Source organism: Synchiropus splendidus, chromosome 5 (genome assembly GCF_027744825.2).
Source record: "Synchiropus splendidus isolate RoL2022-P1 chromosome 5, RoL_Sspl_1.0, whole genome shotgun sequence".
NCBI lineage: Eukaryota > Metazoa > Chordata > Actinopteri > Syngnathiformes > Callionymidae > Synchiropus > Synchiropus splendidus.
This window is the reverse complement of record NC_071338.1, coordinates 29,523,213-29,540,381: the sequence shown is the minus strand read 5'-3', so window position 1 is coordinate 29,540,381 and position 17,169 is coordinate 29,523,213. Positions and strand designations below refer to the sequence as shown.

Below are 17,169 nucleotides of genomic sequence, written 5' to 3'. Positions count from 1 at the left end.
ATACACATACAGACTGAATTGAAGCGTAGGTGACATATTTCAGGGTAAAAGCCTGAACCAGACGCAGGCTAAACTTCAGTGACTGGACTTTGTTGGGCTTCTGAATGTTACTTTGGATTTATAAACGGTTCACCACATTGACCTTTAGTTACTTTATAAAACATATGTAGCTGAATCACTCAAATAGATCAAATTTCATGTGACTATGGTTACAAACTGTGGACTTACCCCCATTTTTTAAGGTTTTCTTATTCTTCTCTTTCTGCCCGCCTCTTCTTTGCGTGGCGTGTGTTGGAGAAGCTCCGTGACGCTGCTGCCACCTGTTGTTCGATTGAGCTCACTGCACTCCGAATATACTAATTCCTAAGTAGGAGGCGAAAATACAAATACACTGGTAACTAGGTTTTCGAACGTCCCGGAATTCCAACAAATCGGAGTTTGAACAAAAATGTCGAGATTTTTTGCTTCTGCTTTCGAACTAAAATCCAAAACTCGAACACCCCTGAAAAAAGCCGGAAAAAAACATAACGTGCGCAGACCGATCAGCTGACCCACGACGCGCTTTGTTATTGTGTATAACGCAGCCTCTGTATGCAGACGTGTCCCGTTAGCTCCATTTACTGACTGTTTTTTCTTCATATTGAGGTGTAAAACCTTTCCTGTCTCCGCACTGGACCGTGGTAGAGTGTCACAGGGGAGGTGCTGGAGCGCTCACTCCAGGGTTTGATGTCCTGTTGTGGGCTGGAGCTGGGACAGGGATGAGGCGAGTCTGGGACAGAGCGTGACTTGGTTTATGACTTTGTCACAGCCAAACTGCACAGAAGCGCACATTCAGAGCTGGACACGCACCGGGCACCTCTTCACTTCTGGAGAGACGTCACTCACTCGGCAACCCCTCCCACATGCAGCGGCCACACACATAGAGGAACAGCCACCTGCAGCAGACACTCTACATTCACTCCTACAAAAGCCTGTTTTAAGGCTTGGAACGCATTATTTCTTTTCCCATTCATTGTAATGGGAAAAATCCATTCAGATTTCGAACAAATCGGTTCTCAAACGGCCATCTGGAATGGATTGTGGTCAAGAACCGAGGTACCACCGTACAGTGAACAAATGTAAACACAAACATGACGTTCAATATTTTCTGTATTTTCACTCTTTATAAAATGAGGATTGTCAACTCAAACATGCACCTCTGCGGCCTGTTCCTCACCTTTTTAAAGTGAGCTGATTTCAGCTTATATATCTGCATGCATTGTATGACTATGAATATTAATATCCTGATCTCCTTACACAGTCATAATCCTCCCGAGACAAAGGCACCAGGCCATAATCCTCAGACTCCTCAGCAGAACAGACAGCTGAAATTACATTTGATTACACTGTCATTACTTTGTAATGGTGCAAAAAAAAAAAAAAAAAGCGGGATTTAAAAACCCGTTAATCACACCAATGCACAAAGTTCGGGTCGCGACAAATCGCGCTGAATCGCTTGAGTGAGAATTAGCGAATGAGAAGGAAAAAGACAGGCGGGGTGTTTTGGGCACTTGACCCCTGTGGAGCAGAAGTCCCCATAACGGTGGCCCCTCCCTCCCCGCAGTTATGTAACACTGCAGCTCAGTAAAGCTGCTGATGTGACAGATCTGAGTATCAACGCGCGCGCACTCGGCTCGCTGCGCATCAGTATTGACCCTGGCATTGATGGTTGCTCCAATAGTGTAGACGGAATATTGACAACCTTTTTTTTAGTTCAGTCTGTTAGTTGATGTGAGTGACCCAGGCAGACAGAGACAGGCCATGTGACTCTGCCAGCTGTTGCTGTATGCTGGTGGGAGCAGCGGAGGTGGGGAGGGAGGGGTAGGTATGGAGCGAGCCGACGCACGTTGCGAGTGCGACCAGTGACAATCCCTTGTTTTGCAATCGAGAGAGAGAGAGAGCAGCAGCAGCAGCAGCAGGGGCTGTGAAGAGGAGCCTCACACACACCTCGCTGGCTTCAGCAGGACAGATTTATTCGTCACCTCCTCCCACAGCCTCACATGAGACAATCCCAGCTGCACCATTCCAGCGCGCCTGGGTGGATTAACTGCAACATCTGACCGCAGCCGGGAGATGAGAGAAGACCGGAGAACCCATCCACCAAAACAGGAGACCGACAAAAGCCTCTGCGTCCTCGCCATCCCTCCTGCCGGGAGACGTTCACCATGATGGGATAGACGCATCTGTTGCCATGGACACCAGCACGCGAAAATTCACAGTTCGAAGATGGTTCTCAATCTACCTGAAGAACAAAGCGGCGAGGAGCAAGAACACAGCTGGGTTCTGTCAGCTGGAGGTGAGTGAAGCGAGCAGAGGCGCTTCGGCTCATGAAAATACAGCAGGACAGGCAGAAATGTCAGACAGGTTGCTGGATAATGGACCCAGACAGCAGCAGCGGCGGTCTATTTATAGAGCAAACAGACCCCAGCTGAGGTGTCCTGGCGACTGCTCACCTGCCAGTGTGTTGGGGATATAAATAGCCACTACTCATGTCATGTTATGGCCACATGAATCATCTTCAAGCGCTGGCAGGTCCGTCTCCCTGACTGACCTTCTCTGGAGACACTGATGCCCATGTGTTGGCACCTCTCCCGCCTCCCCTCAGGCCAGAGTCGCAGAGCAGCACGGCACCTGCTAGCGCCTTGAACCTGTTCGCCCGGCCCCGTGTTGCTGCCCTGCGATGTGAATACATGAATTTTAAAGTCTGCTGCAGTATGTGCTGGAGAGGACTTGGTGAAAAGGTCATGCAGAGCAGCTCTGCAGTTGGAACTTTTGTGTAGGAAGTTGTGGGCTCAGATCACACGACGGCTTTTTCCATCGTGTTCTCTGTTTGTTTGGCTTGACTTCTGGCAGCACGAGCACCTCATACAGATAGAGATGACCGGCCATGGAACGATGGTTTTATCCCTTGTGAGAGTTGAAGGAACTGTTTTATGATTTCAAAACCTTTGCTATGTTTAATAACAAACATGTCAGTTTGTGCTCACTTCCAGTAAAGTGTAAAACTTAACTACACACTTGAGGATTCGGTCCATCAGACTCCACATGATTACTCACAACACAAAACTACTTTCATCGCAAGCATAGGAGAACTAAATCAGCATTTCAGGATGAAGGTATTCAGGTGAGAGTCAACAACTGAGGAGAATCACAGTACTAACTCATCACTTTGTCAGGTTCGCCATGCACTTACACACACTTTAAAGTGTCATATTGTGTAATATTGTGTAATAATATGTAATATTTTTTTTAGTCTGTTATGAGATCATTTGGTATGTGATTTACAAACTCATTTTGACTTTTCTTTTTTATAACCACAGTTATTTATCAGAGTGCTGTCAACAGAAATTTCAGTTCTCATTACACGCACTAAAGCTGAGTTAACTTGCGATGAATGGCAATTAATCACACATTTTGCAGCTGTTCTAAATGTAACTAAAAGGAAGTTACCACCACCAGAGTGGCCACTCATACGTTACTCATTGCTTCAACAGCCCAACACGACATTTACTGTCTAGAAAATTCTTCAGCATCATCACAGAGGCATTGAAGATGCTCGACAACATGCTAGAAGTATAACATGGTCAGCATAAGTTACATTTAAAGCAGATAAAAACATTTTTAATTTGCGATTAATCGCGAGTTAACTCAGCTTTAGTGCAACTAATTGAGATGAAAATGTAATCTGTTCTTTTACACTACAATCAAGACTCTCATGATTCATGATTCCATTCCAGTCCAAGAACAGGGTGAATAGGAATGATATGACTCTGCATTAAGGCTTCCACTGCTCTTTGAGGGTTGAATTGAAGCTTTAACTTTTAAGGATGTTACCACATACTGGAGGAGCAAGAGAAGCACTGGATAAACACGAAGATACATAACATTCACTCGGGTGTTTCAAACCTACTGAACATGGATATAACTAGTCAACATTCCACATGAGTTCGGTTTCATTGAGAGCCAATGGAGACCACATTTTTTTAATGCAAGATTTCTATGTATAAGTACTGACCCAAACCCCTAACCCTGTTATTACTACATTGCTTCACTCATGTGAAGGTGAGACTCACATTATGGCTAAAAGCATCACACTGATCCCTAAATGGCAAAGCTGCATGGTGGTTTTTAATCCAGTGTCGGCAAATCGGAAGCTTTTATTCACAAATGGACAGTCGTCCATCCAGAGGTGAATAATAGCAGCTTAAAACACTCTGACATGCAGTTCCAGTCGAGGGATATTTCACTCTCATAACTCTGTTGCAGTCCGTTTTAAAGAGTCTGCGTCTAGCTACTATGAACAGCAATGATGACGGGCCAAGTTAATGACATCACAGGCCAAATGTGGCCAGCAAACCTCGAGGTGGACACACCTGGCCTGCGGGAAGAGGCTCAGATTCTGGCCATTCAAGCAAAGACCCTCTTCTTTTAGCATCAGCACCAGTGTGTTTTTAATGCCCATCTGCTCTCTGCTCAGGATGACAGCATACTAAAGGAGATCGACATCAGCCACCATGTGAAGGAAGGATGTGAGAAGGCCGATCCATCTCAGTTCCAGCTGCTGAAGGTGTTGGGCCAAGGATCCTACGGGAAGGTAAGCAGCACTTACATGAAGGAGGTGAGAACCAAGAAGCTAGTGTCCACACTGAGTAGGCATCTGCTGGCCAGTCACTAGATGCCACCGCTATTAAGTTTATCATATGTTTAACTGTCATACAGTTGCTTGAGGTTGGTCTTAAGGATCTTAATGGAATGTTAAATGACTCCTTTATAGATTGCGGATTTATTCGTATAGTTTCTCACTTGGATCACATGATGCAACAGGGACAAAGACCAGCACCTCAAAGAAGAGCAGCAGGAATGACCATTTTAAGTGTGGAGTTGTAGAAACTTTCTCAAATATATAGCTTGTCCCTTACTGATCGAGCTGTTTTTTTTGTTTTTTTTTTTACACTATTCACTCTTTAACTTGTCACTTACCATATATGTTGTAAATATGGGTCAGTAACTTGTTAAATTTAGCTTTATTTAACTCCTCTATTAAGCTATAATAAGTTATTATAATTCATGTCATACTCATAAATGAACATGTTAAGATGTTAAGTATAAGTATAGTATATATATATATATAAAATTTCTAGATGGGGTTAAACATAGCACAGATGCACAGTCTTGAGTGTCAGGGAGAATCACCGGTATTGACTCCACACATGTCTCTGGAGAAAGCAGAAACATCTGTGTGCTCAATGAGAGGCGCCCTGAAACACCAGCTGCTCCAAGTTTGAGAAAGGGATGTAATAGTGAAGCTACGAAGAGGTCCAAGTCACGAATCTATGGTCCCTCATGTTTCTTTTATCACCGCCGTCTTTCTCACTTCATCTCCATCGGCGTACATTCACAGCCCACATCACCCACTACGGGGGAAATGTAGTGTAGAACATCAGCTCATCACCATCAGCTCAGAGGATGTTGAAAGGCCTTAAGACTGCTGCTTACATTCAGCCTTTTTGCAATGAAGGGTGACATTTTTTTTTCTTTTGCACCCTTTTCATTTCATATAACTGTCATTGTGCTTCTCAGTACAATAGCTTACGCTAGCTATGAACAATAACTGATCAGTTGTTTGTATAAAAATAAAAATAAAAATAAAAATAAAAATAAAAAGACAGAGACAAAGCACTCACTCTCAGCACTTTTTCTTAACAATTCACAGCCATGAAATCAAGATATAAACACAGCAATTGTAGTCTGAATTGGCTTCATCTCAGACCGTGATAATTTAGGCAAAAATATAGCAAGTAATATGATCATTATAACTGTTTCACAGGTGTTTCTGGTGAGGAAAATGAAGGGAGTGGACAGAGGGCAGCTGTACGCCATGAAAGTTCTCAAGAAAGCAACGCTGAAAGGTAAAGACTTCTAAAATATTGCCCAGATATTGACGCACCCATGTCTATAGGATATGACTTGCTAGTCATTTTGTGGTCAGATTAACACTCTGGATAAGGTCAGCGAGAGGCGGACGTGTTATGAAAGCAGGTTCAAATGTCCGGTGCCGCACTGTGTCCCGGCAGAGGACTTAATCTTTCTGACCTCGACTGTGGAGTTTTAACAGTTGGCTCATGTGCTCAAGTACACAGATACTGTGATGACGTTTGACTCTCCTGAGCACAAAGCAGATCCGGGGGGGAGTGTTGGAGCACATTGGTTTACACTTTTAATCAAGCAAATGTAGCTCGGTCCCGCAGCCACAGCACACACACGGTGGCAGGGGCTTTTCCTGATTGAAATGAATCCCCTCAGTGCGGGATCGTGTTCGGTCAAAGATGGAGCGAGACATACTCGCAGAAGTCAACCATCCATTCATCGTGAAACTGCACTACGGTGAGCATGGCTTTACGGGATACATGAGGTCGATATAAAGAGCCAGTGTGTTGATGCAGCGTGTGTTTCGGTGAAGCCTTTCAGACTGAAGGGAAGCTATACTTGATCCTGGACTTTCTCCGTGGTGGAGACCTTTTCACGCGCCTGTCTAAGGAGGTGTGTGGGACATTCTTTCTTTATTTTAAGTCTGCATCAGAATGGATAAAACCTGCGGCCGGTTTTGCTTTCGCTCACCAAAATAAAATCTTTGTTTCAGGTCATGTTCACAGAGGAAGATGTGAAGTTCTACCTGGCTGAGTTGGCTCTGGCTTTGGACCACCTGCACAGTTTGGGCATCATCTACAGAGACCTCAAGCCAGAAAAGTACTGACACAGACAGTTTCTCTCGCTGATGAATGAGACGCATCACACACCTTTGTTCTCTTTTCTGAGCAGCATTCTCCTGGACGAAGACGGACACATAAAAATAACCGGTGAGCGCCTGCAACTGTTTGTCACACCCTTGTTCTATACGAGTTATTATGAAGTATAATTTGTCTCGGCAGACTTTGGTTTAAGTAAAGAAGCCATCGATCATGACAAAAGAGCTTATTCCTTCTGCGGGACGATCGAGTACATGGCCCCTGAGGTGGTCAACAGAAGGGGGCACACACAGAGCGCCGACTGGTGGTCATTCGGGGTACTGATGGTGAGAGTGGTTTAATATCCTCGCTATCATTTGGTCAAAATATGAGTATATATTAGCATTTTTCTCAATGAAGTATTCAGTATATTTCAGCTTGGAAACTTAGAAATAGAGGAAAGGCATGCTGGAGATGAAAAATGACCCAAAGTTTGGGATGGAAGTAAATTCACTGCAGGACCGTGTACACCGCCTTCAGCGCTATTTGCAATATATTTAACATTTGCCCTTGTGTAGGTTGCTATTTAGAAATTCTAAGTGAAGAAAAAAACAAGCTTTTATTGTCCTAATAGCTGAATGCTAGTTAGCATGCTACTGTGCTAGCAAAACAGCGAGACACCAGTGATGTCACTGCAAAAATATGCCGTGTGTTTTTCAAAATAATAATGTTAACTCACTGTTCTTGTAGCTTTGGTGGTTGCTCCTTAGAGATGCTTATGGAAAAATAAAAATAAATAAACTTGCAAAGGACCCAGAGCAACACGTAATAAAGTGAGTTCTTATTGTCCCTAATAGCTGAATGTTAGCATGTCTGCAAGACAGTAGAAGTATAAAAACATGCCGTTTATGTTTCAAAATAATAATGTTAACTCACTATTCTTGTAACTTTAGTGGTTGCTACTTAGAGATGCTTATGGAAAAATAAATAAATAGACTTGCAAAGGACCCAGAGCAACAGTTCATAAAGTGAGTTCTTATTGTCCCTAATAGCTGAATGTTAGCATGTCTGCAAGACAGTAGAAGTATAAAAATATGCCGTGTATGTTTCAAAATATCGACATTTGACATATGTTAATGTAAGCAACTTGTATGGAACGCAGTTTACACACACACTGGTGTAATTTTGAGTATAATCAAATATAAATCTGCTTTTTGTTTTTTACAGTTTGAGATGTTGACGGGCTCCTTACCGTTCCAAGGAAAAGACCGTAAAGAAACAATGGCACTTATCTTAAAGTAAGAAACTTCATCATGCTGAAACGAACCGTTGTTGTTTACTGTTTGACACTTGAACTTTGTCCTTACATTTGAGTTCATATAATCTGTTACTACAAACACATGGGGATGTCCACCTCTTCCTGAGGTATTTCCTGTCAGACACAGCCAGTTGGTGCCTTCCTCGTTGTTCACCAGACACATGGAATCATTACAGTGGATAACTGCAACAATAAAGTGGCTGACTTTATTCCAGAAAAGGAATAAAGGGACTCTAAACTCAAAGACACCATGCTGGATTGATCTGTACTTAGCAACTTCACAGTCTCCTTACGTTATATCTGCCTCCCCCAGGGCTCCAGCGCACGACAACATTGAGCAAAGTGTTTTTGAAGTCAAGGCTGAGACAGCATAAGCTGTTTAAGCTGCTATTAATATATGAAATCCTCATATCCTGACGTCTGGGACATTCTCTATCTGTGTTGAAACTGTCAATGGAAGGGATTCTCTTTCTTCTTGGTCTCTTCAGGGCCAAACTGGGGATGCCACAGTTCCTCAGCCCTGAAGTGCAGAGCTTGCTGAGAGCACTTTTCAAGAGGAATCCTGCCAATCGCCTCGGTAATTCAATCAGTTCCTCTCAAGCCCGTGATGTAAAGATACATGTCATTACCTCATATATTGCCTCAGCTTGTTTTTGACTTGCAAGAAACAGATGCTTACATGTGTCTTGTCCATAAGCCAGGTGGCGCTGCACCGAGTTGCATCCTCTGTATTACAAATGCTTGACAAAGCATCAAATTTTACATAGATATAATAAATGTGCAACAATAATATCCAGTCAAAAATACATGCAGGGTGGAAATGAGTTGGCCAGCAGAGGTCTACACCCTCTGAGTGCATTTCTGGTGATTTATTTGTCCATATATAAATCTTCAGTTAGCCACGGCTCATAAGTCAGTTAGATTGTTGAAACTTGTTTCATAGTCCTCACACTGTGTACAGTAAATACTGCTCAAAAGATGAAGTTAAAGCGTATCCAAGATCCAAACCTGACATTGCCCCAATGGTGATTAAGAGTTATGGTTTTGAGTTAAAATAAAATAAAATAAAAGACATGTTTTTTTTTTAATAACAAGTAATTACAAACATCTATTATTGTTATTATTATTACTACCACCATCACCAACACTACTACTGCTACTGCTATTAATAATAATAATAACAGTAAGAATAATAATTAACAAATACATTTAATTCAGTAAATTCACACATAATAATTGATCAGATGTTTCAGGGAGGACGTTACTTTCCTCCTGGTGACATAAATGTGTGTCATGTTTGTAGGAGCTGGACCTGACGGGGTCGAAGAGATAAAGAGACATTGCTTCTTCGCATCAATTAACTGGAATGTGAGTACCATTTCATCCGACCAACAAGGAGTTAAAGAGCTAGGAGTTTGTTCTGGGCCGGAGTGTGACGTATCAACTTCCATGAAACAGCTTTTCTGTGATCATGTGATCTTGTTAGGCGACAAAATGCTTCAGCTCCTTCTGCAGCCCAATTTTTGAGGAACATATTAATCCTCTTATCCATAATAGCGTTTTTGGCAGGAGGTTTGCTCATGCTCAGACCAGGATGCCGCACCTGTTTCACCGCATGTGGACGCTGACACCACTGACACCCTGAGATGCTGTACGATTATATGTTGTGAAAGGCAACCTAATGTTGAGCAAGACCAGACGACAGAGCTTAGCTGTGTCATTTTTAATGCGCCGCAACTATGTGACGTAAGTGAGAAGGTTTATTGGTGTAGTAAGAGTAGTGTAATCTGAGTTTGAGTGGAGGAGCAGCCAACAAAACTCTTTAAATTACACTGTTAAAGAAAAGAAATTACTTAATTACATGTCATGATGGAGAAAGGTGGATCACACCTGCAGTCTGCTAACATACAGTTTTTGTCTTCAAAAATTCTATTAAAAAATGCAAATTTGGAATGTGTTTTAATGGAAAAACACAAACAAAAGACTTGTTTTTCTTTTCAACCTGGGGTGAGAAAGGTGTTTTGTCTTCAAAAATTCAGTAAGAAACTGTACATTTGGAATGTGTTGTAATGGGAAAACCCATACTACAAGACTCCTGAAAACCTCTATTTTTATGTACAGTATGTTAATAATACTGAGTCTTCAGGTGACGTGTATGTGAGCAGAACATTTGACATCAAAAAGTGTCAGCAGCAGCTGCATGCAGTTACATGTCTGTGACTCATTTTTGCCCTAAGACCTTATGCTCTCATTGCCACCAAAATCCGCCATTATCATCTTATCATTTCTGCTAATCTGGAGTGTCACCGCCGGCTCTGTATTAACCCCAAGCCCCGGTGACTTGTGCCTGCCAAACTCCACATTTCCCCATTTACAGCTGCTTCAACTGCAGACACCACATAAGAGGCTTAGCCTTCCCTCCACACCATGCTAATTAAATGGCTGGAGTCTGCTGCCGAGTCTTGATCTCTGCGTAAATCGGAGGATAACCCTTGACCTCTGAGTGAGGGTGAGGAGAAAATGATAAAGAAAGTGAACAATAAACTGTTCACCTGTTCACCAAATTAATTTGAATATTTACACTCGAGTCGAGTTTAGTCAGGAAAAACAAAATATTTTACGATATTCAGATGTTTTTATATTATAGATATTTATTTTATTCAGAATTGTATTCATGACGTACAGATTTTCCAATTTTCATCATCACATTGTACTACAGCTGGAAAAATATTCACTGTGACAGTTTACATGCCATTAATCTGTTATTTAATTTGCAATGAATTAATGAAAATTGAATCTGTGACCCGCTAAAATAATTCTAACTGTAAGTGTTGATGTAGAAATTGTACAGAAAGGACATCAGACCTCCGTTCAGACCGACAGTTGGGAGACCCGAGGACACCTTCCACTTTGACCCGGAGTTCACCTCCAGAACACCCACCGGTAACACAGCGATCCTCAGCAACGCTATGGTGCTGATAATGGCAAAGTGACTGTCCTATCCTCTGTGCAGATTCACCAGGCATCCCACCCAGCGCCAACACCCACCAGCTGTTTAGAGGCTTCAGCTTCGTGGCCACGAACCAAAGTCAAGAGTCCAGCGTCTCGACGGTTGCCGCCGTCCGACAAGAAGTGAACAACAACCCAATAGCAAAGGTTTGTTTGAGCTCGGTTCAGTTGTAACTTTCATCTAAACGGTTTAATATATGTATTCATTCATTTTATTTATTTGTTTTTAATTTGAATCTATATTTAATATCGCATTGAACTGCAGCATTTCCACACTGACATGACCTTCAGTGACGTCTATGAGCTGAAGGAAGAAGTGGGGCAGACCCTCACGTCGGTCTACAAAAGATGTCTTCACAGAATCACGGCCGTGGAATATTCAGTCAAGGTACCAAACTAAATGTTACACTATTAAGACATTTGTCACTCATCAAAACAACGTTTGCATGAGGAGCTGAGTTGGTTGAAAGAGATTCAAAGCATCTGGTCACGTCTGGTTCCACTCTTGCTGCAAGGCAGTGTTTAGTTCCCCAAGGATCTTGATTTGTGGGGGGCCTGAGAGGCGACCCACGTGGGTGACTAACCTGTGGAAACACATGCAGAGTGTGTTCGAGCATTGTCTTGCTGAAGCGTGTGATGTTGTTGAAATAAGGGAACAAAGCTTTTCCGAAGAATTGCGTCATGATAATGAAGGGCATTTACTACGCTATGACAGTGACGGTAACCGAGTCCTCCACACGAAATGAACCTGCAACCACCTCAGCAATCCGATACCATTTGCCCGACAATGAACCAACCAATCACCATACAAATGTCGGCCTCACAATCGACCAAGAGGTGGCGCTCTAAACAGTGGCCCATCCCCTAGAGACAGACTTACTATTGCCAATTGTGATGGATAGTTGAGGTTTCATGACACGGTATCTAAGGTCTGGTCAGTGTTTCATGAAGTTGAAGATTTCATGAAACAGTGGCACATTCTGCTGTAAAATGTCAGGACTCAAGCAACTTGTTCAATGAAACCTGCCATCATTTCTAAAGCAAGAGTGCCATGGAGTGGCCTCTGAAAATTAGGATGCAGTTTCACCAACCCTGCAATACTGCTTCATGAAGCCTCATCTACACATCACTAAATGCCAGAGAGTTTCAGTCGCACAATTCCAGTGAAAATCAACACAGTCTGAATATTGTACATTAGTGAGGTCTAATATGAACAATTCTGAGCAGAAATATTTTCTCCAAATAGATTCCATGATTACGTTTCACATCTACAGTTGGTGTGTTTTCAGCAGTTACATGTTCAGGCGTTTCACGGGGCCAGTGCGCAAGCCAGAAAAGAAAATGAAAATCTCCAATTCAGAAATCCATTTTTTATATTATTAACATTTGGGCAACATCGATGGAAAGAAAAGAGTAACTTTTTTTATGAAGACTTTAAGGAGGACAGAAAATAAGGTCTTATAAACAAGATCTGTCCATGACTCCAACTGACTATATATAGAAATATATGGTTTACCCTTAAAAACGCATTTTTCCCATGTCACAATTTAGAAATATACACACATTTTCATTTAAAAAAATCAATTTGATTTTAATTAGTACAGTCAATAGATTATTTTTTTCACAGTTAATCACAGCTTTTGTACACTATCTGCTATATATGTAACTTAAAGGAAGCACAAGCTTGGACATTGCTTTGCTGTTATTCACAAGTTCACTCATCTGAAGGGCGATAAATTTAGATAAAAAATTTGAATCAGTTGACTGCCCTAATTCTATTATGGCGTTTCCTCTCGTGATTTTCTGTCTCTCTGCAAAAATTGAAATCACTGTGGATGTGACTTTGACTGACTTCCTAACTCACTGTGTCATTTCAAAGATCATGGACAAGACGAAGAAAGATCCATCAGAGGAGGTGGAGATCATGTTGAGATACGGACAGCACCCCAATATTGTTACACTGAAGGATGTAAGTTCTTGTCCTCTTTTTCCTAAGTGCAACACAAATTTAGTATTAGTTTTCTAATAACAAACGTGACGAGAATAAAGCTATTTAAGGGGGAATGTTTTTCTTCCCGCAGGTATTTGATGACGGTCAGAGCGTCTATCTGGTCCAAGAGCTGCTGCGAGGCGAGGAACTTCTGGACCGGGTGCTGACGACGCCTAACTTTATAGAAAAAGAGGCCTCAGACATCATCTGCACCCTTACCAAGACCGTGGAGTATCTCCACTCACAGGGGGTGAGACGCGCCGAGCTGTCATGCCATGATGGCTAAAACTCAACTGTTCGGCTTGGTTTCAGGTGGTTCATCGAGACCTGAAGCCGAGCAACATCCGCTACTCGGACGACCGTGGACTGGTGGAGTGCATCAGGATCTGTGACTTTGGATTTGCCAAACAGCTGAGGGCAGAGAACGGGCTGCTGATGACACCATGCTACACGGCCACGTTCATGGCTCCGGAGGTCACGATGGACATGGAGTCAACACTCGAGTCATTGACTTGAACGCATGTTTGTTTTTGGTGTGCAGGTTCTCAGGAAGCAGGGCTACGACGCTGCCTGTGATATCTGGAGTTTGGGGATCCTGCTGTACACCATGATTGCTGGGTGGGTTTCATGGTAACTCTCACAGTGGAGGTCAACCAGTGAGGTTCATGCATGTGCTAGATGAGGACACAGGTGAGACTAGGAAGGATGGTGAAGATAGCTAGAGGCGGAGGAGGCTGACTTCTGTGGTCACCAATAACGGGGGAAAGCGAACACACGAAGATGTGAAGCTGAATTTCCTCCCTTTTCTTGCAGCCGTCACTGAGCTAAACTAATGAAAGCTCCATTTCCATTCAGCTTCAGCCCATTTGCCAGCAGTCCTGACGACACCGCGGAAGAAATCTTGGCTCAAATCGGCTGTGGGAAATTCGTCCTCACAGGAGGAAATTGGGATCTGGTGTCTGATGCAGCAAAGGTTTGGCCTTAAAACCTTGAACTGAACTGCGTGACTTTATTAGCTCCCGCTGTTTTTCATTTCTAATGATGTTTTGAACAGGATATCGTGATAAAGATGCTCCACGTGGACCCTCACCAGCGCCTGACGGCCCCTCAGGTACTCGGAAAACTGCTTGCAAGTCAGATTTTCTAAAGCTCACAAGCTAAATTTATATTGTACTTAAAGGTAAATGAACAACAAAAGCATTAAAATGACTCTACAGTATTTATTTTTTCTGAACCTTGTTCACGAATAGTTCAGTCTATCAAAGCAGGTAAGAGGTTTTAATGGCGCATGTCGCCCTTGTAATAACGAAAATGCCAAATATAATGAAAGTAAATACAACATACTTGTGTTTAAACTGTTTGCTGTGAGGAAAACTGGTAAAGAAATAGTCTTCACTACTAGAACAGCCTTCAATGTCCTAGTTGGTGTTGGCAATAAAGCTGATTCTGCTTCTGATATCATATTCCAACTAACAAAAAGTGTTAAATTTTGTCCTTCAAAAATACCTTTGTATCCGTCAATATTAACTTTTGTGAAAGGAGGCTTGGTGAATGAATTGACGGTTATCATAAAGTCTTATTTGTCAGGAAAACAATTTCACCCTTGGACAGGGAACTAATGAACACAATGTCTTTTGAGTTTGGGAAATAAATCAAAAGTCAGACTTGGTGAGATGTTTTATTTACCTAGCCAAAATTGTTGCTTTCTAGATTCTTCGTCACCCCTGGATTGTTGAAAGAGACAAGCTCTCTGACAAAGCGCTGGCCCGACACGATGCCTTCATTGTCAAGGTAAGAGCTGTCAACTTGAGATGCTCATCTATTCAGTGTGTTTTGAGTCATGAGTCATGAGTTTTGATAAAAGCAACAACTGCTGGCTAAATATTAAAAACTTGCTGAGGTGGAACTGTACTTTCAGGGGCAAACAAACACCCATAAACTCTAAAGTAGGTGGTCATAATGTGCTTTATTCTGTGATCAAACTATTAAGTGAATTATAGAAATAATACCAGAGAAATAAAACAATGGGTCAAACAATAACAGATCATTTAGTATTCACAACTATTTGCAGTGTTTTGATTTCTGATCCGTATTTTATTTCGCACCAGTCGGTTGTAATTCTCATATTCTCCAGCAGATGGCAACGCATGCCGCTATTTGTGTCGTTTCACCGCGCTTCTACCTTTTCTCCACTAGGGAGCGCTGTCGGCCACCTACTGTGCACTGCGGCGCTGCTCCCCGGCTCCACTGCTTGAGCCCGTTCAGTCCTCGAGCCTCGCGCAGCGGCGAGGGATGAAGAAGGGAGCGAGTCCGAGCAAGGACAGCGACTCAAAGCAGCCTAAAGAGAGAGAAGAGACGAAGAAGTAAAGTGATCTGTCGTCAGCGCGAAGATGTAAACGCGTGTGCGTGTATATAACATGAAGAGCTTTATACGATCGACACTGTCAGAAGATCATGTTGAAGATCATGGAACCTCCAACTGTGAAAATGTGTCAACACATCTCAAGCTAACCTCATTACGTCATCAAGTTTACGTTCATGCAAAACTGTGCGAAGAGCAGAGACAAATCAATAAAGTCTGAGAGCAACGTTACGACGAGAATAGATGTGTCGCACAAAACTGAACGGATGGAACCGATTCAAGTGTCTTCCACTGCTGCTGATGCATTCTCAAGTCTCAAGCATGTTGTACAGAACAATATAGCACCCGAGTCCCAGTGGCCGTCCATGCAGCTTCCACCGTCTCTATATATGTTGACGACGTGTTCCTTTCTGCTGCTGTTGGACAGCGCGGTAGTTAGGTTACCTGTGTGTTGTTGAACTCGTGTTGTTCTGTGTGCTCCAGCGCGCCACCTCGCCGCCGTTCAGCTCTTAGCTTTTAGTATCTGAAGGCCAAAAACAGACGCACTGTGTCACAGAACCGCTGCAGTTGCCCTTGTTTCCGTGAAATGAGCGTAACAGATCCCATGTAGGATGTAAACATGAGCAGGAGGGCGAGATGAGTTGCAAATTTGGAGTCAGTTCAGAGTCACACAGCCGGTGATCTACTGACAGACATCGTCCCGTGAGTCGGCCGAGACGAACCAGACTTGCACTCGAGCATTTGATGCTGTGTAGAGATACTCGTAGATCGTTCAGGTCGACCAAATCTTGTACATGCGACTTATTTTGAGAGAAACAAAAACTTGATGTATATAAACTTGCTGTACAGGAATCAGCCAGCAGATATTTTGTTAGTGACGTTGAAACGGATTGTACATAAGATGTTATGTGCTTCAGTTGGTGTGAAATATGCTGAGAAATTGATGCCAAAGTTTTATTAATAAAGCAAACAAATTGAAAACGTAGTCTTTTCTAAATGTCTACTTTTATCTTTTGTTTAATTCAAGTTCGTACATGGAGTCATTTTTTTAAATATATTTTTATCTTATATTTTTTGTGGGAAAAGTAAAGGCTATAGATCTATTTGTCTTTTACGATTTAAAATGTTATTGTGTGAGTTCAAACAGACTGATGAATCTTATATTGGTATTTCATAACAGCACCAAAACCAAATCATACATTTCTTGTTTCACTGCGAACATCTCCTGAAAATTTGAATGAATTCCATCACCAAGTTTCCAAGATATTTTTAACCCCAGACCAACAAACACTGACACGATAATAAACAAAAGTTTTAGGTTTTAGCAATAGCATTTTCATTATCATGTCATAGATGACATTTCTTTCATAACAATGCAACAGACAAAACTGATTTTGACAGTTATTGTAAGGCTTGACATAAACGATGCACAGAAGACAATGAGAATTTGGAGGGTTAAAAACAAACAAGAATGAGAAAACAAGAATGTCTTGTCCACTGTGGAGCGAAACTGCCTTCACACTAAGAAGGGATTGTCGCCTCTGTGACACAAAATAACAGTTTATGTTAGTTTCAATCGCTTATTTGTATAAAGTCATGATAATAACAAAAAGTAAATGACCACGGAGCACTGGAGCAATGGCGCCACCCAGTGTTTGAACCCAGAAGTTTTGCACAGTGGCTTCACTTTTACAAGGGAAATTGTTTTGATATACTGCATGGTGAA

The 17,169-nt window shown here is 42.3% G+C and overlaps 2 protein-coding genes across 3 annotated transcripts in view; one reads left to right on the top strand and one right to left on the bottom strand.

Annotated features, from left to right (window-relative positions):
* myom2b (myomesin 2b) overlaps positions 1–17,169 on the bottom strand; it is a 78,110-nt gene that overhangs the window by 39,143 nt on the left and 21,798 nt on the right. Inside the window, exon 1 of one of the 2 annotated variants that reach the window (XM_053865678.1) lies at positions 229–774. The exons of the other annotated variant lie outside the window; for it this stretch is intronic. Within the exon in view, the coding sequence (XP_053721653.1) occupies positions 229–234 (6 nt within the window). The 5' untranslated portion in view covers positions 235–774. Of the gene's footprint in view, positions 1–228; positions 775–17,169 lie in introns of those variants that run through there. 2 annotated transcript variants of the gene reach the window in all.
* Positions 1,645–16,420, top strand: rps6ka2 (ribosomal protein S6 kinase, polypeptide 2). Its single transcript, XM_053865685.1, has 22 exons — positions 1,645–2,335; positions 4,517–4,633; positions 5,867–5,948; positions 6,343–6,423; positions 6,500–6,579; positions 6,680–6,786; positions 6,859–6,896; positions 6,969–7,111; positions 7,992–8,062; positions 8,571–8,659; positions 9,386–9,450; positions 10,923–11,025; positions 11,096–11,238; positions 11,357–11,479; positions 12,971–13,060; positions 13,173–13,331; positions 13,394–13,555; positions 13,623–13,699; positions 13,937–14,054; positions 14,136–14,192; positions 14,792–14,872; positions 15,278–16,420. Exons 1-22 carry the CDS (start codon positions 2,231–2,233, stop codon positions 15,446–15,448), a joined length of 2,262 nt encoding a protein of 753 aa, XP_053721660.1. The 5' UTR covers positions 1,645–2,230; the 3' UTR covers positions 15,449–16,420.

What these genes read in the sequence shown, in the direction of transcription:
- rps6ka2 (XM_053865685.1), top strand. Translation starts at nt 2,231, where the DNA reads ATGGACACCAGCACGCGAAAATTCACAGTTCGAAGATGGTTCTCAATC. An exon ending in CATCGTGAAACTGCACTACG is followed by an intron (nt 6,424 to 6,499) that starts GTGAGCATGGCT and finishes GTTTCGGTGAAG; the next exon opens with CCTTTCAGACTGAAGGGAAG. An exon ending in CACCTCCAGAACACCCACCG is followed by an intron (nt 11,026 to 11,095) that starts GTAACACAGCGA and finishes TCCTCTGTGCAG; the next exon opens with ATTCACCAGGCATCCCACCC.